We start from the raw sequence: 27,481 nt of genomic DNA, 5'->3' as shown, positions 1-27,481 counted from the left end.
AATAAAATCTGTCACAGCTTCCACATTTTCCCCTTCTAGTGAATAGAACTAGATGCCAAGATCTTAGTTTTTCAATGATGAGTTTCAAGCTAGCTTTTTCACTCTCCTCTTTCACTTTCATCAAGAGGCTCTTTAGTTTCCTCTTTAGTTTCTACCATGACAGTAGTATCATCTGTATATCTGAGGTTGTTGATATTTCTCCCGGCAATCTTGATTCCAGCTTGTGATTCATCCAGTCCAGCATTTCACATGATGTACTCCGCATATAAGTTAAATAAGTAGGGTGAGAACATACAGCTTTGTTGTACTCCTTTCCCAATTTAGAACCAGTCAGATGTTCCATGTCTAGTTCTCTTGCTTATTAAACACATATAGGTTTCTCAGGAGACAGGTAAAGTGGTCTGGTATTCCCATCTCTTGAAGAATTTTCCACAGTGTGTTGTGATTCACACAGTCAAAGGCTTTAGCATATTCAATGAAGCAGATGTTCTTCTGGAATCCCCTTGCTTTCTCTATGATCCAGTGGATGTTGGAAATTTGATCTCTGGTTCCTCTGCCTTTTCTAAACCCAGCTGTACATCTGGAAGTACTCAGTTCACAACACTAGCTGGAAACTTGAACCTAGCCCAGCGTAACCTTGCTAGAACATGAAATGAACTTAACTGTATGGTTGCATTAGCTCTAGAACCACCCTAGAAAAGTCTCACAAATTTTTACTTTCTAAGTATATTTAGATGCTATTCTAATTGGGAAAATATACAGTACTTTGCCTGAACAGCAGTGCTTAGTAATATAAGTGCTTATTACATTAATAGCTATTACTACATCTGAGCCTTCAAACACCTTCTTGTGATACCTTGCTTCAATTACTTCCTAGCTTTTACAGACTTGGAGAGGTTCTTCATTTCTGAGCTTCATTTTATTCATCTACAAAATGAGCTTACACTGATACTTACCTGAACAGAGTTAACTGTCTGGTAGAGCCTTTTTCTTTTCTTAATCCTTTCAGTTTTTATTTTGGGATGCCATTAATTTCTAGTACTGATATACTAAAAAATTTGAATCTTCAAATCCAAGAGTATAGCGTGTTTTTCTATTTACTGAGGCTTTTCTATGTAAACTGTGGTCACATTTTTAGGACTCCTGATATATTTCCTCATTTTTTAAGTGTGTGGAAGAACTCTCCGTGTTTGCTATTATACAACAGAATTCTTCTCCCAGTATATGTTTGGCTTGTAAAATGTAATTTTTGCATAAAGTACCACTGTCCAATTAAGAAATGAAGTGGGAGCTGGGGAAGAAGTAGCAATTGATCCCCTTCTGAGGGAAGATGGAGTTCAGAATCTCAACCAGGCGTCTCTCAACTACTTCCTCAAATTTAAGACCTCTGTCTGGGAATGTAACAGGAAAGCATTAAGCAAAACACAGACATATTAGAATCTCTTCAAGAAAGTTTGATTTTCATTCCCTGAATAGCATTAAAAGTGACCTCATTCTCTCATGTCATGGAACATGAAAATAGCAGTGAAGGTTTCAACAGGAGATGTGCGAATCTGAAAAGCTCAGGACACACACCTAATGCTTTATTTTTTCATAAAACCAGAAACAGTAATAATTTAAAACTACACATAACTGGATTGCATAGCTTCTAATATGCTGCTTATGAGGGAAAAAAGTGAAACTGTTAGTCTCTCAGTCATATTCAACTCTGCGACCCCATAGACTATAGCCCGCCAGGCTTCTCTGTCCATGGGATTCTTCAGACAAGAATACTAGAGTGAGTAGCCATCCCCTTCTCCAAGGGATCATCCCAACCCAGGGACTGAACCTGGGTCTCCTGCATTACAGGCAGATTCTTTACCATCTGAGCCACCAGGGAAGCTCAATATGCTGCTTCTATTATATAATTTTTAACATTTGCATACTGAATTTCTGCGCCAGGAAGCATGCAACTGTTAACTATTTTATAAGACACTTCTATTTTAAATAAAAAGTTATGGCACATGCTGGACTAAACTACACCAATTGTTGAGAGTGAAACTTATTTCAGGAAATATATGTTTTCCAATTCTATTAAAGTTTTAAAAAAGATTGCAAATTATTCACAAAGTTTCACCGATTCTGAAATTTGTTCAATAAGCCCTGTGAAAGCTAAACAGTGGTAAGAAAAACAATTTTAAAGGACAAAAGTTCTACTATATCTTTATTCCAGCTAACATAAGATTAGGAGTTAACTGAATTTAGGATATAGTTTCCAGTAAGGGCAAAATGTCTGTACTCTGCTGAGCTGCTCTGGGTGGAAGGGTGAGTAGCCTTAGCAAACCAAGCAGTTGTAACTTATGTCATATCTTAAATCATTCATATGTTAAACAGAGAAAACAAACACTGCAAATCTATTAAGAGTATGAGTTTGGCTGTGGAAAAATAAGCATTCAATTGTTTTAAAAAAAACTCATAAAGCAGAGATAGCATAAAACAAGCCAAATTAAGTCAAAACAAGTGATGTTTTAAGACATAACATACATGCATGAATTTCATTAAAGATGATATTATAGTTAAAACACCACAGGGTATACTTAAAGTGACATGAAAAAATAAAAATAACTGAGAGGGTGGTCAAACCTCAAAACAAGTGCTATAACCACCACCCAAAAATGCAAAATAAAGGAAGTTGTCTTGTTCGGAGTAAGAGGTAGTAAAACAGTCTTGTTCTTTCTACTAACTTTATTCCATGGGAGTGGGGATCAGTTCCAAGGCCTTCCTAAATGTTTAAAGAGCAAATACAAATTGTCATTACTAACACTGGAAAGGCAAGCGATGTGTTAGGTTAGGAAGCACTTTAATATGTATTAGCAAAACTGCTTTTTAACTAGCACCAGTCAACTAAGAGCTAAGCAACCTAAGTTTGCATTGCCTCAATGTACACACACACACTCCCTAAAAGGACCCCAGAACGACTATGGGGATTATAAGCCTAGGCAAATTCACGTGATTTCATTTGAAAGACAAGTTATCAGTCAAACTGCAACTGAACTGTGACAATACAAATTTATGCAACATAACCCAAGCTACATGAATTCTCCCCTTACTTAAGGAATCTCTAAATGCTTTAGGGAAAAAGAAAATTTACAGTACATAATTTTTATCTCTTCCAACCAACTCTTCACAGATTCACAAACATTCACAACCACAACTCAGAAGAAAAAAATTCATGGATGAAAACTTTATTTACATTCCCTCCCCCAACACACACACACACACACACACACACACACACACACACGACCAGTAGTAAAACTAGATGCTACTCCTTAAAAGTTTCTGTGAAACAAACAAACAAAAAAACAACAACCCTACAATACAGGTCAAACACAGAAGTAAGGAAAGAAAAATACAAAGAGGCCAAACTGAGACCAAAATAACTGCAATAAACTTATAAGGCTTCCTTAAAAAACAAACAGGCTCCAAAGAAAGAAAAAAAGAATAGAAGGTTAATAATAAAAGGGTAAGCAAAAAAATGCAACAAATTTAGTCAGCAGAAGAAAGATAAAAACATCAGTATTAAACATGGTAAAATTTATTTGGCATGAGCTATAATGAGACTTTATAATATCATTAAGCTTAATGAAACAAAATTATTTACATGACAAAAAGTAAGTCAATGCAAGAATTATTAGAAACACGGGAGAAGTTTAGAAAAACAATTCAGCATATAATCAAAAATATAGAGGAAGAAGATATAAGTAAGATTAATGAAGTCTCAGTGTATGTAAACCAAATTTTATACTTTAGAGCAGACGCAGATTCACCACAAAATGAGTTAAGACTGGGCTTTCAGGTCCTTCGTTTATACAAATGCCTCTTTTCTTATTCTAAACAAATATTCACCTGCGTACACACTTCTGTATTATTTCTTAAAAAGGGTCCCCTAAACCATGTAAGCGTCAGGGCCCCTTAACACTTGGATCTATCTCTGCACTTGAAAGAGCATTTAAGTTCCAGGTCCCTAGCGACAATGCCAAAAACAAAACAAAGTCTAATTAAATCTATTGTATGCTCAGTTTTATAATCTGTTTTTACCTCCTATTTAATGACTATTTCCTCCATGTTAAACAGTCTCCTAAAAATTAATTTTAATGACATGGACCATTATTTAATCCATCTTTATTACTGACCATATAGGCTATTTCCAAAATCTTTTAAGTAGCCCTGTCACAAAACTTTGTATATAAATCATTATATCTTATAGCAAGTTACTTCATCAGGAAAAATTCCTTGACAATTAATTCCTGGGTCAAAGTTTATGACATTTAAGCCTAATAGAGTTTGTTGATTTACAATTTCAGTAGCAATCTGACAGTACCCATATCCTTGCTTCTTTAACTGATAACAGGTAACCATTTATTAACCTTTGTCAGGGGATAATTTTAAAGTGGTGGTGTTTTTTTAAGCTATTCAGTAAAGGATGAGAATATAACACATTGTATTTTGTTTAATTGTTTGCTGCTCACCTGTTGTCATTTTTCTTCTGAAATGAGAATTGTTTGTATCAGAAAATTTTTTAAAAATATGTAACTGTGAGATGTATAAAATTAATTAATTTCACATTCTCAAGGCCATAGAGGAAGCACCCCAAACCCCCACTGGATAGTGTCAGAGAAGGCCAAGTAGGAAGCCAGAACTTTATCCCCATGGACTAGTAATGAATCTTACTCCGCAAGAGCATCACTAAAGATCATGAGGGGAGACTGGACTTCCACCCCACCCAGCAATAATAAGGAGTGTCTCCCCTCACCTCAGGTTTCATTGTAACCTTGAAGAGGCAACTGACGTCCACCGCCACCTCACAGCAGTAAGGCAGCACCCTCCAGCTCCCTTCTCCTGCCAGGGCAGCCTCAAAGAGGCAGCTAGCACTGACTAAGATCCAAAGCCTCAGAACAAAACACAGTCCGGTTTCAATAAAAAATCCAAGGACGATCTCAAACTGAGTGACAAAAATGCAATCAACAGACACCGCCATCAAGACAACAGAGGCATGAGAATCATCTGACAAAGACATTAAAGTCATCAGGATAAAAATGCTTCAACAATACAGGCATGCTTGAAATACACAGGGAGGAAAAAAAACTTCTCAGCAAAAAAATCAAAGTGTCAGCAACAAATAGGTCAAAAAGGACAAAATGGGAACTTAAAATTGAAAAATAGAATAAGCAAAATAACCAGAGTGGAAGGATAGAAATAATTAATTGGAAGATAAGACTATGAAAATTATCCAATCTGAAAAACTAAGAGAAATAGGCTGGAAACAAATAAATAAATGAAGGCTCAAGCTCCTGTTAGACTATAACAAAAGATCCAACAACATTCATATTATCAGCATTTGGGAAGGAGAGGACAAAATAGCAAGGCTTAAAAGTACCTGAAGAAGTAACTGAAAACCCCAAATTTGGCAAGCCAGATCTACAAATTTAAGAAGATGAGCAAACTCTAGAAAGGTAAAAACCCAAAGTAATCCACACTAAGACACATCATAATTAAACTTCTAAAAACAAAGAAAACACCTTGAAAGCAGAGAAAAACATCAACGTATAGGGAGCAACAGAATGACAGCAAATATCTCATCAGAAAACATTAGGACCAGAAGTGGCACAATTTTTCAGGTGCTGAACTGTCAATCCACAAAACAATTCATCTTACTTTTATATTAAGTAAATACAAAAGAATCTGTCACCAGCACTTACTCTTAAAGAATGACTAAAGAACTTCTCTAAACCAAAAAGAAACACTAACAGAAGGAATCTCAGGAAAGAAGAACAGTTAGCAAAAATATGGGCATGTACAACAGGTTTTCTTACTACTGGGTTTTCTAAAGTATGCCTGAAAGTTGAAACAAAAATTATAATATGGTCTGATGCAGTTTTTAAAATTAGTATATTATAAACAGGGGAATAACAGACTGGTTCCAAATAGGGAAAGGAGTACATCAAGGCTGTATATTGTCACACTGTTTATTTAACTTATATGCAGGGTACATCAAGAGAAATGCTGGGCTGGATGAAGCACAGACTGGAATCAAGATTGCCAGGAGAAATATCAATAACTTCAGATATGCAGATGATATCACCCTTATGGCAGAAAGTGAAGAACTAAAGAGCCTCTTGATGAAAGTGAAAGAGAGTGAAAAGTTGGCTTAAAACTCAACATTCAGCAAATTAAGATCATGGCGTCTGGTCCCATCACTTCATGGCAAATAGATGGGGAAACAGTGGAAACAGAAGACAGACTTTATTCTTGGGCTCCAAAATCACTGCAGATGGTGACTGCAGCCATGAAATTAAAAGACGCTTGCTCCTTGGAGAAAAGTTATGACCAACCTAGACACTGTATTAAAAAGCGAGATATTACTTTGCCAACAAAGGTCTATCTAGTCAAAGCTATGGTTTTTCCAGTACTCATGTGTGGATGTGAGAGTTGGACTATAAAGAAAGCTGAGCACTGAAGAATTGATGCTTTTGAACTGTGGTGTTGGAGAAGACTTTTGAGAGTCCCTTGGACTGCAAGGAGATCCAACCAGTCCATCCTAAAGGAAGTCAGTCCTGAATATTTACTGGAAGGACTGATGCTGAAGCTGAAACTCCAATACTTTGGCCACCTGATGCACGAACTGACTTATTTGAAAAGACCCTGACACTGGAAAAGATTGAAGGCAGGAGGAGAAGGGGACAACAGAGGATGAGATGGCTGGATGGCATCACCAACTCAATGGACAGGAGTTTGAGTCAGCTCCGGGAGTTGGTGATGGACAGGGAGGCCTCGCGGGCTGCAGTCCATGGGGTCGCAAAGAGTCGGACACGACTGAGTGACTGAACTGAACTGAAACAGGGGAGAGTAAAGGGACATAAAGGTTTTTACACTTCACTCGAACTGGCAGAATGACAATACTAGTCACTGTGCAGTAGATGAAAAAGGGAACAGTACTTGTAGAAGTACTGTTTAATTCTGTAGGTCTTCCCACAAGTACTATTACCATCTCCATTATATTGATGAGGAAACAAAGGCTCAAAGTTGAGAAAATACTAGCAAGATATTTTACTTAGTAAAATACAGATACTAGTAAGCGGAGAATGAGACTCAATTCCACAGTCATCTGGTTCCAACTGCTTTTTTATTTATTTGTTCATTTTGCATTAAAAAGAGGTTCCTGGGATTAAAAGTTTAAAAACACAGGAGAAACATTTTTTCACTAATCTCTAACCAGAAATTTAGCACTTCCCTCAATAAACCACAGTAGCAGTATCTGTGACTTTCTTCAATAGAAATCACAGATATTTCACGTAACAGCTTTATAAATAAGAAAAGCATTTACACTCAACATGCATTAAAAAGATTTGTTTTTAATTTTGATAATTATATTTCAAGGCAATCAGTTTCTTTTATAAACCTATGTAGTATACATTCAAGAAAACAGTATTCTGAGGAGTCCAGAGGCATCGCCATAATCCTAAAAGTCCTTTGTACCCAAAAAAAAGGGTAAAAGAATCCTTGCATGTAGAACATCTTCCAAATTCTATTACAAAAGTCTAATGGACCACAGCTTCCACTTGCCTCTAGAATGGTAAGAACGGCTCTTCTTATGAGAAGACACCAGAAAACCGGTAAAATTAAACCACGCTAGAAGCAAAACACTTTTTCAAGTTTCCAAAAATCAATAAGAGTCCAGTTCTTACATGACATTCAGAATTCATCCAAAATCACCAAAAGACCCTCCAACTTACATCATGAGTTAATTCGTAGGTAACACTCCCAAAAGGAGATCATTCAATTCAAATCTCTAAACTCCAGAACAAGAGCATTTATTTCACCTTCCCCAGCCTCCCAATTCTTACCCACTCTACCACACCCACTTCCTCTTAAGCACATATTATAATCTATAAATCTAAAGATGCCCCTAATCATCACATTATCAACCAATTTCTTTATTGAGGGAATTATCAACATCTAAGTGTACATACTTTTACATTGAAGAACACAGAATTCCTTTCCTCTCTTACCTCTCCAAAAAGCAGAAGTACCCAAAAATAAAGGCAACGCTTTCATATGAACAGCCATCAACAGCATTTTTTCTAATCCTATAATCATCCAAACTTGAAAATATGTCTCCTTTTCATTCACAAGGCCAAATGGGAAGCACATTTTTAAAATAAATATTCCTACTCCCCCAAAGTATCAGTTTTTGATGAAAATAGTCCAGGAATTACCCATTTTATAAATCAGTAAATTTCCTAAGCAAAAAATGTTAGCAGAAAAGCACACATCACAGATCTAGCATAATACTCTAAAATCTAGATAATACTCTAGATTTTCTTTTAATCCTTACTCACAGCTACCTAAAACCACATTATGTGAGCCTTCATATTTTTGTATCTACTAATAGCTTAAGAATTTTATTCTGGGAAAAGTTAAAGGTATCAGTTCTTCATACAGGAAATTTAAGGCAAAATGAATCATCAGTTCCTGTAACCACCAAGATGAAATCAGATACTATGCTTTGGAGAAATCTTCAGCAACTGGGTATAGTAATTTTAAAAGCAAATCACAACACATACACTTATACATACACATTCACACAAAACAGTTTTGCTCACAATCTCAATTATCAACTTTTTAACATAATTAGAATCGCAAAGTTTTATCTGTTGTTTGAATAGACAGGCAGAAAAAAGAGTTTCCCGCCCTGAAGGAAAACCCCTAAAGAACACACTTGTCTTGTCAACCAAGTCATGATACCTACAACACCAAATGAAAGGTTCAAAGTTTCCATCTGAGTACATACTTAAGTCAATTTAGAGCACATTCTTGTTTTTAAGTAACTATACAATATCTCAGAAAATACTATAAAGAAAAACATTAAGACTATGTATACTTACCTCCCAACTTAGGAAATAAAACATTAGCAGTATGACTGTAGACTCTTATACATACCTCCATAGTCACATTCCATGCCCCCCCACCAAAAGGAATCAATACCTAAATTTGGTGTTTGACATTTTTATATAACAGTGATACTTGTTAACATAGATACCTCAGTCTTCTGAAGCTACATGTTCGACAGAGGGTTTGAATACAAGTCTCCAGCCCCACACTAGCTTTTATCAGCGCCATCATCAGATTCATACTGGTAACAATCACAGAATGGAATTCCATTTACTAAATGAGTATGATCACTCTTTTTAGTTTCCTCTAGTAAGTGCTGGCATCTTTGTTCCAATTTAATATTCCTAGTTCTGTAGAAATACCACTATATTTTAGGAGTCAGGAAAACCAACTTAAATCCCAGCTTCACTGTTTCCCTGCTATACAGAACCTTAAGCAAATCACTTCTTCCTAAGCCTCCTATTCCTTTATTTTCCTCCATGGAAATAATGATGACCGTGGCAATGTCATATCGCCTTGCAATCATAAAGGGTAGATGCTACTATAAGAGGAAATCATGTACTGGGTTGACCAAAAAGTTTGTTCAGGTTTTTCCTACCCAACGAACTTTCTGGACAAGCCAATACATAAAAGTTCTCCAAAAACTAAAAAGTTATACAAATGTAAAACATCACAAAAGATAAATGCTAGTTATGATTAAAAAAAAATTAAGAATTATTTTTAAAAATTAAAGTATAGCCAATTATTTTAATAATTCACAAGACAGTTCAATTTTTAAGTACTTTTTAAGTAGGAAAAATATTAGACTAACACCTGACTCAGTCTGTTTATAGCACAATAACTTCTACAACTAAATAATTTGTTCTAAATTTCAGTGAATAAAGATTCTCATTTCTTTAGAAATCATGATATAATAACTAGAAACTGTAAAACCCTCAAAAAGGAATTATACATAAGTCATGTTTTTAAAAGTAATAAACCCTATTGTACTCAATTGTGTTTTTTTTCCTTCTTCTTCTTCTCTTTTGTATGAAGTAATTCAGAAAACTCCAAGGGATGACAAATTTAATTCTTGACTGTTATGGGAATGAGTCCCCCACTTCCACCCTCAAGCCACCAAAAAAAGAATACCACTTTGTCTTTCAGTTTGGGAAGAGACATTATTGAGGTGTGAAAAACATCACGGCCAATCCAAAGCAATAAGACATTTATATGTTAAACAGGAAGAAGCAGGAAAACAATTTTTTAGAAACCTTAGGGTGGAAAAGGTCAAATAAGATATAACAATCTAACTTTTTAAAACTTCAAAACTCATGTATTTTAGAATCTCAAAGGATCTCAGATGTAATTTGTTTCAGTCACTTCGTTTTATAGATGAAAAAAATCAACATGAAGAAAGTGTAGATCCTTCTAAAGAACTGAGGCTTTTTGGCCCTAAAGAAAATATGAGTACAAGCGTTCTTTGAAGGGATTAAAAAGACACTCTTGTCACAAAACACAAATTGAAGACAGCAAGCTTAGTAAGAAAAAAATAAGGAAAGGAGAAAGGTGCATTCAAGAAAGACAAAGAGACACAACCCCAAAAGCTCAAAAATAACTAGTATTAACCTGGCCTCAGGATCTCTACCCATTATAAGATATTAATTACAAAGGGAACAGCAGTAATTTTTCAACAATTAACTAAGGAATCAGATTTCACATCAACGGTTATGGGTAATGTTGCCTCCTAAATATGACGGACTGAAGAAACACTTTTCTTTTATGGTATTTATGCCAAAACTACGCAATTTGATTCTGATGATAAGGAAACAACAGACAACCTAAAAGTAAGTGAAAGTGAAGTCGCTCAGTCGTCTCCGACTCTCTGCGACTGTGTGGACTATAGCCTACCAGGCCCCTCTGTCCATGGGATTTCCCAGGCAAGAATACTGGAGTAGGTTGCCATTTCCTTCTCCAGGAGATCTTCCCTACCCAGGGATAGTACTCGGGTCTCCCGCATTGCAGGCAGACTCTTTACCATCTGAGACACCAACTGTGGGATATTTTACAAGTAAATGTTAAGACATGAAAAATGCAACACATGCAATCCTGGATTGGATCCTGGATTGGATCTTTCTTGCATTTATAAAGGACATTATTGGAACTGCTGGTGAAGTTTCAATAATGTAAGTTAGACAATACTATTATATCCTGATTTCGATAACTATACTAAGGTTACATAAAAGACTCTCTTTTTTGTTCTTTAGGAAACAGACATTAATGGGGCATTACTTCCACGATTTACACTCAACAGCTTCAGGGGAAAAAATGCACAGGATACTATGGAAGCATAAGGGAGGAGTACCTCTCCAAGCTGGATATTTCCTCAGGAACAGCTGGGATGAACCCTGAGTCACATCTAGAAAGATGACTAAGAATTAGGTTAAAAAGGCCTACTTGGTAAAGGGTACAGCAAGAGTTACGAATGCACACTTCACACAGATTGCAACTAAGTGCGATCAGACGTGTGAGAGCAGGAATTCCAAACAGGCGCTGGGCAGGTGTCGGGGGATGCCGAGTGAGGGGAGAGCAGTAACCAGAAGAGCACGCGTGGCAGTAACGGGAACCTGTTGACAGGCAGACAGGAGAGAGCAAAACGGGAGGCGAACCGACACTGCAAACAACACCCCACTCCCTGTTCAACCCCAGGTCTCCCAAGTTCAACTGAGCAGAAAACACTTCATGACCCTACTCAGAAAAATGCTTATAGACTTCATTATTAAGGCAACTCATTGAATAAAATGTTATATTTGAGCCATGTGACAGGGGACAGAGGAGAGTGAAAAAGCTGGCTTAAAGCTCAACATTCAGAAAACGAAGATCATGGCATCCAGTCCCATCACTTCATGGGAAATAGATGGGGAAACAGTGGAAACAGTGGCAGACTTTATTTTCTTGGGCTCCAAAATCACTGCAAATGGCGATTGCAGCCATGAAATTAAAAGACGCTTACTCCTTGGAAGGAAAGTTATGACCAACCTAGAAAGCATAGTAAAGAGCAGAGACATTACTTTGTCAACAAAGGGCAGTCTAGACAAAGCTATGGTTTTTCCAGTAGTCATGTATGGATGTGAGAGTTGGACTATAAAGAAAGCTGAGCACCAAAGAATTGATGCTTTTGAAATGTGGTGTTGGAGAAGACCCATGAGAGTCCCTTGGACTGCAAGGAGATCCAACCAGTCCAAAGGAAATCAGTCCTGAATATTCATTGGAAGGACTGATGCTGAAGCTGTAACTCCAGTACTTTGGCCACCTGATGCAAAGAGCTGACTCATTGGAAAAGACCCTGATGCTGTGAAAGACTGAGGGCAGGAGGAGAAGGGGATGACAGAGGAGACAGAGATGGTTGGATGGCATCACCAACTCAATGGACATGAATCAGTGGGTAAATTCCGGGAGTTGGTAATAGACAGGGAGGCCTGGCGTGCTGCGGTTCATGGGGTCGCAAAGAGTTGGACACCACTGAGCGACTGAACTGAACTGAATAGGGCATAGTTCCCTTGTTGTTCTTATCTATTCACTAAGTCATATCCAACTCATTTGTGACCCCAAGCACTACAGCCTGCCAGGCTCCTCTGTCCATGGAATTTCCCAGGCAAGAATACTGGAGTGGATTGCCATTTCCTTCTCCTGGGGATCTTCCCCTCCCAGGAATCAAACCAACATTTCCTGCCCTGGCAGGCAGATTCCTTACTGCTGAGCAACCAGGGAAGCCCCGTTCAGTTCTCTGTAACCAAGAAAATATGGCTTCAAGTCCCATCTCAGTCATTATTGTGGGATCTTGAGCAATTTAATTAACTTCTGAGCCTCAGTTTCCATATCTGCAAAAAAGAAACAATAAACTGTAAATACTAAAACAATGCCTGTAAAACTTTTAAGCATGGTATCTAACATAGAAAATGTTCAATATATATTAGTCATTATGATTCAAAACGCTCGTTACAGGTCCTGGCTCCTTACGAAAAAAACAAAAACTTGAAACTCTTAGTATCATAATTCAGATACCCTAAGTGAGATAGTAAAAATGAAGTGCAACCATCTGATCAAAAAAAAAAAAAAATAGTCTACCTGTATTTATAGGTTCTATATAATATATACAATACAGGTTCTATACAAACTTCATAAACACAAAATCACAGCTTTTCATCTAATTCTATTGAAGCTTAATAACAGAAACAAGGGTTAGAAAAAAATCAGAAGATGCCCATTTCATCATCCAAATACAACTACTTTTTGGGGGACATTTTTAAGTTTGGTGATGTTTTCAATGTTTAACACAACTTGCATAAATATTTTACAACTCCAATTTTAATTCACAACAAAAAATTACAAATAAGTTTAAATCTGTCACTCAATCTATTTTAGCATCATTCTAAATAAATAGCTATTGATACACATAAAAGTAAAGTTATTGAAGTAATTAATTAGTAGAATCCATTTTAATGGAGTAAAAAAGTATAGAATATTACAAGGGGTTTCATTTTTTTAAAAAAAAGGAATGTGGGGTATTTTGTGACAGGCCAGTAAGACAGCTGGAACAAAGCTGTTGGAGCAACAGCTGTGTACCACGTACTGTTCATCTAAAACCGCAAACTAAAGTAACCCATGTCAGACAACTTTATTTGACTAATCAGCTCAGCCAATAGCTTCTTCCTGAAACTATCTGCTATAAGGAAATTAACTAAATACATAATTTGCAAGGAGAAAAAAATAAACAAAACAGCAGTCTGTGTCTTTAACATGTAAAACTAAAAGTTGAGAACCACATTCTAACATTATAACAGAAGACAAGCTTTTCCATACTATTTTATTAACTGCTAAAATTATGATCATAGAACCTTCATAATGGTAAGGAAATAATCCCAAGACCCAACATTTGATGACGTATAAATTATTAACATGCAAGCTCACCAGTTTCTACTCCATTCTTAACTTTCAACTGAATGGAAGTTGCTTTTACCATAAAACACTGCAATAGTTATAAGAATTTTTAACTTTAAGTAACATAACAATTAAAAAGAAGCTAATTTAAACCAAGTTGTTGGCATGGACCACAGCAATATCTGAAAATAATTCATGCAGTACTCAAGTTACTATTATTACTCAAGTCATTAAATTATAACAGACCTATACCTTTGTTTTAAATTTTACCTTCTTTTTTTTATTCCAACAATGAACCTTTCTCTAAACTAAATTCACTCCTTTCTCAGTTTAAGATATACACCTGTGCATGCTTGTGAACAAGCATATACATGGATAAGGTGAATTTCCCTACTTTATTTAATTGACCTAACTTCAGAAGAAGCAAAAGAGACAAAATCACAAATACTTACATATCTTCTCCACAAGATTTTTGAAACTTAAATGTTATATGTATCATAAATCTTCCTTTGCAGTTTGACTCAGCTCCTTGCTTACTGTTCTTTCCCTCTCAGCTAACAAATTGCTGACTCTTGTAATCTCAACCACATGTATCATTTAACCAAAGCATTAAGAGAAAACTCACCAGGAAACAAGACAAAAGTAATAAATCTTTAAGATCTTACTTCCAAGTTGTTTTACACTTCCAGAGTCAGAATTTCCAGAGAGAAATTAAAATAGGAAATCTTCGAGACAAAGATCATTCTCAATAAAACACAATGCTATGGACCAACTACTAAAATTCTAAAGCTCAAATGTGTATACGTCACATGCAGTCTTTTAATTTCAGAGAAACTTTGACACCCAAAACCGAAAACAGTGTATTTCTGCAGCCTCTTTAGTGACCAGTGGTTACAAAACCATAATAAATACAACTCATCTTTCCTAATACTTCCTTTTTCCAACAATTTATTATATCCTGTTTAAGACCCAATATTAGAAACTAATAAATACTAATAAATATTCTGCTATATGCTTGGGCTTCCCTAGTGGCTCAGACAGTAAAGAATCCGCCTGCAATGAGGGAGAACCGGATTTGATCCTTGGACTGGGAAGATCCCCTGGAGGAGGGCGTGGGAACCCAGTCCAGTAGTCTTGCCTGGAGAATCCCCAAGGACAGAGGTGCCTGGTGGGCTACAGTCCATGGGGTTGCAAAGAGACACAATTGAGCGACTAAACACACACATACATATGCTTACTTCTATGTAACGAAGTTATTCCTGGTCTATGACACTCTAATATGAAGAATAAGATGTACAAATACAACCAGGGGCAGACATTCAAGCAAAAATTCCAAACTTATAAAATTTCTCTACTAAAACACTTGTTTTACTTGTGAACATTCCAGTGTTCATAGAGTTGAAAAGAATAATGCCAAAATGAATCAGACACAGAATGGTTATCTTATCCAACAGCCAGATAGTGGCTAAACCAAGATCTGAAGAAATGTCTTAACTGGCAAGGATTCTTTATGTCAAACTGTCTGTTCTCAGATAAGCAGTAAGAATTTTTCCAGGTTGACGGCATCTTTTTAAAAAAGAAAAAGTTGGCAGCTGTGGTGTTTAATCTCACAGATTACTAATGACTATGATGAAGACAATCACAAGGAACAAGTTTCTCAGAAACAACCTCTACATTTAAAAATGATCCCTGATTTTTCACTCTCAATGCAGGGGAAATAAAGCAACAGAAACAAAATTAAGCCTGCAAAAACAAAGGTTAAAAGCAAAGAATATAAAAAGAATAAGGATCAAAACAAATTTACCTAGATTATTTCACAGATAATGTAATCATATCATACAATAAATGTGAATGGGGTGAACTTCACTAAGAGACAAGGACTCTCAGGTTTGATTTAAGGATCACATTACATATTATTTACAAATGCTTTTGGAATGCAAAGAGATCAAACCAGTCAATCCTAAAGGAAATCAACTCTGAACATTCACTGGTAGGACTGATGCTGAAGCTGAAGCTCCAATGTTTTGGCCGCCTGATGCAAAGAGTCAACTCACTGGAAAAGAGTGACAGCAAAAGATGCTGGGAAAGATTGAAGGCAAAAGGAGAAGGGAGGTGGCAGTGGATTAGATATGCGAAGTCACTTTGGTCACGTCAGACTCTTTGCAACCCCAGGGACTGTGGCCAGCCAGGCTCCTCTGTCCACGGGATTCTCTAGGCAAGAATATTTGAGTGGGCTGCCATTTCCTTTTTTAAGGATCTTCCCAACCCAGGAATTGAACCCATTTTCCTGCACTGCAAGTGGATTCGTTACCACTGAGCCACCATTAGATGATTAGATAGGATAATCAGGACTTCCCTGGTGGCTCAGAGGTTAAAGCGTCTCTTTGCAATGCAGGGGACCAGGGTTCGATCCCTGGGTCGGGAACATCCCCTCGAGAAGGAAATGGCAATCCACTCCAGTATTCTTGCCTGGAGAATCCCATGGAGGGAGGAGACTGGTGGGCTACAGTCCATGGGGTCACAAAGAGCTGGACACGACTGAGGCAAACAAACTAGTACTAGTACCAGATAGGATAATCAACTCACTGGACACGAATCTGAGCAAACTCCAGGAGAGAATGAAGGGCAGAGAATCCTGGCATGCTGCAGTCCTTGGGCTCACAAAGAGTTAGACATGACTTAGAAACTGAACAACAACTATAAAATGGCCACCAAAAAAAGAGCAAATATAAATGAAATAAATGCATACAAACAAAAATCCAAAATGGCAACATTAATACTACAGGTAGACATTCAAAGTAAAACTTGGCACAAGACTGATACTATTTACTTATAAGAAAGATGTAATCATTATTAACACTTTATATACCAAATAATGATATCAAAATAAAGCAAAATTAGAAATGCAAGGAAAAAATTAAAACATAATCCTCATGGGAAATTTAATCAACATATTTCAGAGTTTTACAGAATGCTGAAGAAAAAAGTCTATAGAAGATTTGAATAATACAATCAACAAATTCTAGAACAGATTTATGTAAAACCTTGTACCTTATAAGCTACAAATATTCTTCTCTCTTGTTCTTGGAATCTTTACAAAAATCAACGGCATGTTTGTCTATTAAAACTTCTTAATGTTCCAAAACAGGGAATTTACAGGTCACATTCTTTGATCATAGCCCAACAAAGCTAGGAATTTAGAAAGAGAGCCACTCAATCCTTCCCCAGATTTAAATCACATCAAAATTAAGGGGATATCTAAACTGAAATTAAAATTATCTAAGAATTCATAAAGAGCACAACATTTCATTTTAAACAAACAATGCAAAATCAGTCTTAGAATGCCTTTTCAAAAGTCATTAAGGATACTACAGACTTTATGATGATGGTAATGTAAGAAACATTCTAGAAAACCTCTTACTAGGAATCCTTTAATACATTTAAAAACATAAATTATAGCAGAGAAGTTACTTAAAGCAGTACTGTAAGAGATAAAGAGCAATTATTCTCATTTTTTAAAGAAAGGAGGACTTCCCTGGTAGTCCAGTGGTTAAAAATCTGACTGCCAATGCAGGAGACACAGGTTTGATCCCTGGTCCAGGAAGATTCCACATGCCACGGGGCAATTAAGCTCATGTGCCACAACTACTGAGCCTGCACTCTAGAACCTGTGCACGCAACAACCACTGAAGCCGGTGAGCCTCGAGCCTGCGCCATGCAGCTAGAGAAGCCACCACAATGAGAAGTCTGTGCACCACACGTAGCACCCACTTGGCACAGCTAGAGAAAGCCTTCATGCAGCAACAAAGACCCAGCACAGCCAATAAATAAGAAAGGAGAAAGCATAAAAGCAGTTTATGTATGAAATAGTGGGGAAAAATCTATACACAATACACATAAAATAAGCATATTTCAGGTTACATACACACATGCTGCTGCCCCCCGCCCCCAACACACACATACACACACTGAAGCAAGCACTGCAGCTTTTGAGTCTAGGCCATACTGATTTCTGTACCTACAACAAAAACACTTTTGCCTTGATACGCATTTTACAGCTTCACACACAGACACACACACTCCCCTGACTATCTTTCAAAGCTTCTTCTACTTGCCGCAATACAGAAAGGTTAAATTTTAAGTATTAATAAACTTGAAAACTATCCTCTTAACCATCCCTAATTCTCCAAAAAAAAAAAAAAGAAGAAACGAAATGAAGTCAAAATGAAAAAAATGACAGCTACAACAAACCTAAATAGTGTATTAAAAAGCAGACATTACTTTGCCAACAAAGGTATATATAGTCAAAGCTACTGTTTTTCCAGTAGTCATGTATAGATGTGAAAGTTGGACCACAAAGAAGGCTGAGCACTAAGAACTGATGCTTTTGAATTGTGGTCTGGAGAAGACTGCAGAGTCTGAAGAGTCTGGAGAAGACTCTTGAGAGTCCCTTGAACAGCAAAGAGATCAAAGCCAGTTCTTTACTTCCAACACCAAGAATGACTAAGGTCAACTCATCATAAGAGGATAAATTTAAAAAACACATTCTGCCACTCAAGAAAAAACCCTTCCCTGTCAAGAAATTTTTCTTTAAGCAGTACCAAGCTTTAAAAATACCAGTTTTGTGGCCTTAAGACAAAAGAACATCACTACTGATTACTATTAGACTGAAATATCAAGGGTATTCGGAGAAGGCAATGGCACCCCACTCCAGAACTCTTGCCTGGAAAATCCCATGGACGGAGGAGTCTGGTAGGCTGCAGTCCATGGGGTTGCTAAGAGTCGGACACGACTGAGTGACTTCACTTTCACTTTTTACTTTCATGCACTGGAGAAGGAAATGGCAACCCACTCCAGGGTTCTTGCTTGGAAAATCCCAGGGACAGGGGAGCCTGGTGGGCTGCCGTCTATGGGGTCGCAAAGTTGGACACGACTGAAGCGACTTAGTAGCATCAAGGGTATTATATCTGTTTAAGAGAGTACTTCAATCTGACATCCAGAAATTTCAGTGATACAGAAGGCAAATGTGACAAATTCTTGAATGGAGACAGACTATCTTAGCCTTTTCATTGATTAACTTAAGAACATATGAAACAATTATTTCAAAGAATCAATGCACAAATAGGTATTTCAGAAGATAACTGAGAAAATGACTTCAAAAATGAAGAAGAAAACCTTCCCAGACCTGAGAATGTTTCATCATTTCTCAGGGAAAAATAGTGAACAGAGAAATACTTCCAGTCATATCCTGACAAATGTTTCCATTTCCAATGATAAAAGAAGGCTACAACCATACAAACAGAAAACAAGTTACTCCTGCAGAATAGAAACTTGATGCTAGTGAGATAAAAGCAAAGACATGAAAGATAAGTAAAGCAGTACCTCCAACTGTTTCAATACAAAAATCTTAGGACCCAATAATTTTATACTCATTATTTATCATGCAAAAGTAAAATTTTAATATTAAAACTGAATCTTAAAAATTAATGTAAGGTTAATCTTTAAATTTTAAAAGTACTTGAAAGTGTTCTCTAAATAACAATTCAAAATAAAAACCAGCTGTTCATGAGGATTGCTTGTTAGGACTGAAATTAGTTAGAATGGTAAGAAATGTTCCTAATGAGAAAGGAGAGGGCAGGATGGTTGGATGGCATCACTGACTCAATGGACATAAATTTGAGCAAACTCCAGAAGATGGTGAAGGAGAGAGAAGACTGGCAGGCTGCAGTCTATGGGGTCACAAAGAGTTGGACACGACTGAGCAACTGAACAACAATATTTACTATTACAATTATAATAACAAAATCAAATGCAAAAGACAAAAAACAATCTCTTAAAACAGTGCAGTCACACACACTTTTAGTTACTTTAAGGACAGGAGATCCAACCAGCCCATCCTAAAGGAGATCAGTCCTGGGTGTTCATTGGAAGGACTGATGCTGAAGCTGAAACTCCAATACTTTGGCCACCTCATATGAAGAGTTGACTCATTGGAAAAGACCCTGATGCTGAGAAAGATTGAGGGCAGGAGGAGAAGGGAACGACAGATGAGATGGTTGGATGGTATCACCGACACAATGGACGTGGGTTTGGGTAACCTCCTGGAGTTGGTGATGGACAGGGAGGCCTGGCGTGCTGTGGTTCATGGGGTCACAAAGAGTCGGACACGAATGAGCGACTGAACTGAAATTTATGAAAAGGGTGAGTGAAAACAGCACACAAAACTGCTAAATTCCTCATTTTCTACAACTAGAAAAGGCAACTATTCTAATAGAATGTTTAAGAATATGAATAATTTTAAGGTAAATCCAAGTAGTAAAAAAAAAAAAAAAGAGGGAGAGAGAAAGAATTTTTCAAATCTACCACACAACACAAGGGAGGAAAATCTACATAGCAAAAGGCAAGATTAGTGCAAAGGATATCATGCTAAAATCGTGGCCAAAATCTGAACTGGCTTAACTATCAACGTTTTCCTCAAAGGGCATCTGTCTATAAAATTAAGCAAAAATTTTCTCCTTAGAGAGAAAGTTGGTTCCCTTTTTGCCTCAAGGTGGTTCCTTCAGGCTTATTTTCAATCAGAGCCTAGCTAAGGTAACTGTGAAGACCAGATCTCACTAGCATAACTGAATAAAACTCTGCTGATTATCTTTACCTAAAGCAATGTCAAAATGTTAACTTGGATCACTTCGGTCAAAGCATCAGCCAGGTTTCTTCCATGTGGCTATTATCTTCTCCTTGATAATTAACAATACCTTATGTGGCTAAGAGGGTAAAGCATCTGCCTGCAATGCTGTAGACCTGGGTTCGATTCCCCGGGTCAGGAAGATCCCCTGAAGAAGGAAATGGCAACCCACTTCAGTATTCTTGCCTGGAGAACCCTACGAACGGAGGAGCCTGGTAAGCTACAGTCCACGGGGTCGCAAAGAGTCGGACACGACTGAGCAACTTCACTCACTCACTCACTATGGGCAGACACTTTACGACTATGTTAATATCCAGCTACTCTCAAACTTTTACCCACTACTTTTAAATCCATTTATGATTCTTACTGAGTGACTTCACTTTCACTTTTCACTGTCATGCATTGGAGAAGGAAATGGCAACCCACTCCAGTGTTCTTGCCTAGAGAATCCCAGGGATGAGGGAGCCTGGTGGGCTGCCATCTATGGGGTCGCACAGAGTCGGACACAACTGACATGACTTAGCAGCAGCATGATTCTTACTTAAATCAGCTGTTTGACTGCCAAATGTTGATTTTCTAATTCCACTATTTCTTCCATGTTTACTCATCAAATCTAAGGAAGAACTTCCCTTCCTCCTTAATTTATTTATCCCTATGGATTCTTGGATTTTTTATTTATGGGCAATAATCAATTACTATCATTATTTTGATGATGAGACTATCCCAGAGTTGCATGTCACTTCAGTCATGTCTGACTCTTTGTGACCCCATGGGTCACAGCCTGCCAGGCTCCCCTGTCCATGGGATTCTCCAGGCAAGGAAGCAGGTGGCCCTGCCCTCCTCCAAGGGATCTCCAGGGATCAAACCCAGGTTTCTTACATCTCCTGCACTGGCAGGCAAGTTCTTTACCATTAGCACCACCTGGGAAGCTTATCCCAGTGTTAGCCAGTGGGCCTTCTTCCAGGCTGCCTCTGTCTCTTTGACATGCCACCATCATTTTGTTTTCTGATGTCGACCAAAAAGGGTGCACAACTTCAGAGCTGCAAGTCAAGTTTCATTTAGGGCAAAATGAGAACTGCCACCCAGAAGGCGGCTCCTCAGATAGCTCTGAGACACGCCTCCAAAGAGGCAGTGGGGGAAGGCCAAGATACAAGGTTTGGGTGAAGCAGGAGTTCAATACCATTAAGGACTCATTTTACAAAAGGTTTTCTGCTAGTCACAAGGATCTGATGTCATCAATGAAGGGATTTAGTGCTTTTCTAGATATGAGGAGATACAAGGACTGGGATCATAAAATCAGTTCCTCAAAGTATCCAACTATCTAAAGACTTGTCCCACGGGATTCGCTGGACACAGAGTACTGCATTCCGTCTGAACTCCCTCAGGGGCTGCTGAAGGTCAACAGTGGCAGGAGCACAGGGTTCAATCTCCATAGAGGCAGATGGCAAATGCCCTTGCTGTTCAGTCACTGGCAATGCTCTTGGCAAGAGACAATTTGTAGTTGACACTGAGCACCTCTTACTTCCTGGTAAAGATGCTCCAAGTTCATCTTCTACTTCTCCCTGCCCCAGCCCAGGGATCAGTCATTTCTCCAAGGTTCCTTTTAGTAAAGAATGGTACTTAGCACCCAAGATCTGGCATTAGGTGTTCTCACTGCTAACAGGGGGTCTATGCATTCTCAGCAGACATAGCTGGAAAAAAGATGTATAGATGTATGTATGAGGAGCCACACACACTTATGTCTATATCTTAGTATATACTTTTTAAACTATGAGTTCTAAGATGGGGGACCACTTCCAGGGCCCAAAAGTGGGCTCTTGTCTAACACTTGGAAATGAACTGTCCAAGGAGACACGTGCTGACAAAGCAAGAGACGTTACTGGGAAGGGGCACCTGGGTAGAGCAGGAGGGTAAGGGAACCCAGGAGAACTGCTCTGCCATGCAGTTCACAGCTTTCGGTTCACGGCGGCTTGGGCTTTACTGTGATGGGATTAGCCTCTGGGTTTTCTTTAGCCAGTCACCGACTCAGAGTCCTTCCTGGTGGTGCACACACTGCTCAGCCAAGATGGATGCCAGCTAGGATTCTGGGAGGTGGTCGGACACGTGGCGTCTCCTTTTGACCTTTCCTGAACTCTTCTGGCTGGTGGTGCCTTGTTAGTTTCCTGTTCCTTACCAGGACCTCCTGTCATAAAATAACGCACGCAAATGGTTATTACGGTGTCTGGTCAGAGTGGGTGGTTTCAGTCAGTGTGCTTCCCCTAACAATTGTATGCCAGTGTCCTCAATTCCAACTTGGCATCGAGTGCTTCCTAGCCTTCACCCTTTCCACGCTTACAACTCCCTTCTTCGGCTGTAAGGAATTTGGCTCCCATTTTCCACAACACGTTTACTTATCTGCTTAATCCTAGGATAGAAAATTGTTTCAGAATTGCAAACCCTATGCTGCTGTGAGGAAGATGGGGGAAAAAAAGGCCTGTTATCCAGAGTTCAGTGTTTTGTTTAGAGTTCGTCTTTATCCTGAGGACACAGTCCAAACGCTGGGTTCAAAAGTTACATTACTGTTTTTTTTCTTTTCCTCCTTCAGTGTGGTTATGTCAGTCATTTGAAATAAGGTTCAGTTTATTTGTTTTGTTAGTATTCCACCTTTGATTTTATTGGTGTTTGCTGTTTATATACTGAGTGTGTGAAACCTTGAACATGGTTCCATGAATCAGAAAAGGATCCTCAGAATAGGCCCTCAGTCCCTTTCCCCTCATCCCTACCCACACACAGAGCTCACCAGTCATCTCTTTAACCTCTGATTTACCCATTTCTGTGCTTTTTTGCCCCAATCAGTAAATACGTTTGTTATTTTATTTCCTCTTCTTTCCTACACTAAAAGTAATATATCACAAATACAGTAAATACCTTTGTACTTTGTATTTTTCACTGAACAATTTATCCTGGAACACATTTCCCATCAGTTCTTTTTATAGCTGCAGAATGTTCTACTGGGTGAATGTACCATATTCTATTCAACCCCTCTCTATCCTGTAGGCTGCTTCTAATTTTTTAAATTACAAACAATGCTGTGGCCCCATGCACTTATATTTTAATACTACTGGAAGTACACTTCCAGGGTAAATTTGTTGATTTGGGAGCACTGAGTCAAAAGGTAAACACCTATGCTGTTAAATCAACTACAGAATCCAGTCAAATCAACTGAATATTGATTATATCCCCTGATATAACGCACTGAGAACACACTTCTGCTATTCCTGCGCCCAAAATGAATGAAGAAACCATGAAGAAACAAATTCAAACCGAAGGAACTCTATACATAACTAACTTGTATTCAAAAATGTCCATGTCATAAAACACAAAGACTTGGGACTTCCTTGGTGGTCCAGTGGTTAAGAATCTGCCTTGCAATGCAACGGGACACGGGTTCAATCCCTGGTCCGGGAACTAAGACTTCACCTGCCATGTAGCAACTAAGCCTACACATCCCAACTACTGAGCCCTCACGCTCCAGAGCCTTCAAGACAATTAGAGAACCTGCGCTGCAACAAAAGACCCTGCATGATGCAACAAAGATCAATACATGCTGCAACCATCACCAGACGCAGCCAAACAAACATTTTAAAAATAAAGATGAAAGAACTGTTCCAAATTAAAGACACAGATACAAAATGTACTGCATAATCTGAGATTTTTCTTTTGTTATAAAGGGCACTATTTGGACAACTGGCAAAATCTAAGTTCTGCATATTACATTAATAATATATCAATATTAATTTCTGATTTAGGTTATACACTATGTTTATAAGCAAGTGCCCTTGCATTTAGGAAATACACAAGGAAGCATTTAAAAATAAAGGGGCATTGTCTTCAACCTACACTCAGATGATTCAGGAAAAAACTGTTTATTTGGGGGGAATAAAACAAATATGGTAAAATGGTAGCATTTGGGAAAACTGGGTAAAAGTTTTTTTAAAAAGCAACATCAGCTATCATGTTGGCATGTATATCCATACATCCAGTACTGAACATTTACAAATTCTGTAAATATATTTTAATTAAACTATTTAATGTTACATAACCAATAAACAATCATATTGCTTTTACAAAATGCTGAAACTAAAATATAATTTACAAATAACTCCAGCAGCACAATTTTAGTCATATTTCTTTGCTTCTCTCAGAACTACACAGAAAATATGTGAGTAAATGTATACACACTTTTGTCTTTTTCATAAAGGCCTGAGAGACATTTTCCTTTGAGAAATAGAAGTAAATCAAAAGCCTACCAAGGACATTACTTGAAGTTCCGATCTCAACCCGAGAAGGGGTGGCTCTAGCCAAATTAATTCAAGATCAAGGTTATTCAGGAAGATTCAATGACAATTAACCCTATGTTGTTTACAAGTAGAGTCAAAGTCTTTTACTCATTATCACTTTTCAACAAGAAACAAATACCCTAAGAAACTTCTATTTTTCCTTAGCAAAAGGAAAAAAAAAAAAAAAGAAATGAGTTAACAAGTTCCTGTAGCATCACAAAATCTGTTTCTTTTATGAGATCAATTTTAATTTGAAAAAGAAATCTTAAAAAAATTTTAAATAATACAGCTTCAAGAAAGTCTTTCTGCTCTCCTTCCTCACTTTACCAATTTATTTTCCTCACTGAATTAAACAGGCTAATTTAAAAGCTTAGGAAAGACCCTTAACATTTCAGTAATACAGATGAATTAAAAATCCCATTCCAGTAGGCAGCTGTCTGTCATCATTTTGCCTTCGAATGGTACTATACCAAGGGAAAGCAGAATTCTTAACCCATTCAACAGAAGTATCCCCACTAAACTCCTTCAACTTCCCATTCCAAGACAAGACACAGGCTTGCGCACATCTGCACGTGCGCACATACACACATACAGAGGTCAGAAATAAATAAAAATAATGAGTTTTAAGACTCTCTGGGTTAGAATTTCTCCTCTAACAAAAGCGGTCATTCTCTAAAAGAAGGTGTTCTTTCTTGAGTGCCTAGCATGTGTACCTAGAACTGCCAACAGAACCATTTCATCCTAACAAAATGAGGAAATCTCCAGTATGTAAAACACCACTAGGAGGGGTACCTTATTTTTCAATGCTAAGAATTCATTTGTAAACTACTCTGAAAATGTAGAATAGTAATTTTCACACTAAAAGACAAGTCCACAGTTCAATTCAGTCACTCAGTCGTGTCCAACTCTGCAAACCCATGGACAGCAGCACGCCAGGCTTCTCTGTCCATCACCAACTCCAAGAGCTTACTCACATTCATGTCCATCAAGTCTGCATATGCCATCCACAGTATAATTTCAAATTCTTAGATAAAAGTTACTTTAAGTGATTTCTAATTGCAGGGCATGTGTTCAAGATGTAGCAACAAAAAGCAATTCAGGAATCTAAACTTACCAAGATCAATTAACTTTAACACAAATGCATGTGCCTTGAAATCGCTCCTAAGATCTCTTGTCCCAGGAAAAAGCAATGGAAGGGGATTGCACAAAAGATAAATTACGTAAAAAGCAACATCTGAGTCAAGTCCAGGCTAACAGGTTGTAAGACTGACTAAAACTTGATACCTGAGAAGTCAGCTACCCCTACACAACTCAAAATCTGACAAACTGTGAATAACAAGTAAGGATGCTAAATGAAGAACAGAGGCTGGGAAATTCCTCTCTTTGTGTAAAACATGTATGGTCTTTTCTCAGAGTTGCCAGAAACCACAATGGTTACTCCATTATTTCTGAAAATCAACTCCCAAATGATCACGTTTTCCCAACTCAAAATGGGATCAGCATTCATTACCTAAATATCAATCACACAGGAGTGAGGAGGCGATTTGTTCACCCAAGCCCAACATTTTATGAAGAAAATAAAGCCCCGAAGAGATTACAGAAGACTCAAAGACTCTCCAGAGTCACCTGAGGAGGGAGACCTAGAACCCAGAGAGCCAACTCTCTTCTCCATTTCACTCTGTACAGTGTTAAAATCATTTTCTAACTAGAGAGTCCACTCATCATCGAGGGCTTCTATTTACCAACAGCACTTTCAGAAAACTATGAACAGAAACAAGGAGTTCATGTACACACATTTACTCTTAATATTTTATATTATCAGTCATGGATGTTTCATGATGTGTTGCATTTATTTTTAAACAGGAAAAGCCATCTCAATCAAGTAATTATTGCCTTAATTTCCTAATTTTGTAGCTCTTTATATGCACAGAAAGAAAGTGAAGTCACTCAGTCATGTGCAACTCTCTCTGACCCCATGGACTGTAGCCTACCAGGCTCCTCCGTCCATGAGATTTTCCAGGCAAGAGTACTGGAGTGGACTGCCATTTCCTTCTCCAGGGGATCTTCCCAACCCAGGGATCGAACCCAGGTCTCCTGCACTGCAGACAGACACTTTACCGTCTGAGCCACCAGAGAAGCCCCGTTTATATATAAAAGGCAACAATTTAAAGAAAGTTGGGATTTAAGTTCTCCACTCCCAATTTTTTTCATTATATTTCTTCTACTCAAGATTACATAATAGAAAAATACATACTGAACACTGTAAAAAACAGTGCTGTATCTCAAGAGTCTTATAAAATAAATAAAACTGATTTGTGTCATCCTGATCACCTACAAAGAGGACTGATTTCCGCCCGTTAAAGATTATTATCTTTCTGCAGACTCCTCTCCTCCCATTACTAATGCGAGACCATCATAACAATGAATTTTAATTTCCCAGGAGCTGGACAATAAATAGCAGTTCTATTAAGTATAGATGATAGTCACCTTGGCTCCATAAGCTAAGATTAACATAGTAATAATGATAATGTTTGTACCCTTACTATGCACCAGACATTGTTCCAGGCCCTGGACAGATGTTAATTTTCAGAACTGTAAGTGTACTTTGTATTTCCCCAACTTACAG

The 27,481-nt window shown here is 37.8% G+C and overlaps 1 protein-coding gene across 7 annotated transcripts in view; it reads right to left on the bottom strand.

Moving 5' to 3' along the window:
- Positions 1 to 27,481, bottom strand: part of RRAS2 (RAS related 2) — a 95,316-nt gene that overhangs the window by 47,275 nt on the left and 20,560 nt on the right. For 3 of the 7 annotated variants that reach the window (XM_069554323.1, XM_069554321.1, XM_069554324.1), the window contains exon 2: positions 22,430 to 22,718. The exons of the other annotated variants lie outside the window; for them this stretch is intronic. In XM_069554323.1, the coding sequence (XP_069410424.1) occupies positions 22,430 to 22,477 (48 nt within the window). In that variant the 5' untranslated portion in view covers positions 22,478 to 22,718. The remainder of the gene's footprint in view (positions 1 to 22,429; positions 22,719 to 27,481) is intronic. 7 annotated transcript variants of the gene reach the window in all.

Source organism: Ovis canadensis, chromosome 15 (assembly GCF_042477335.2).
Source record: "Ovis canadensis isolate MfBH-ARS-UI-01 breed Bighorn chromosome 15, ARS-UI_OviCan_v2, whole genome shotgun sequence".
Lineage (NCBI taxonomy): Eukaryota > Metazoa > Chordata > Mammalia > Artiodactyla > Bovidae > Ovis > Ovis canadensis.
This window is presented reverse-complemented; position numbering and strand designations above follow the sequence as displayed.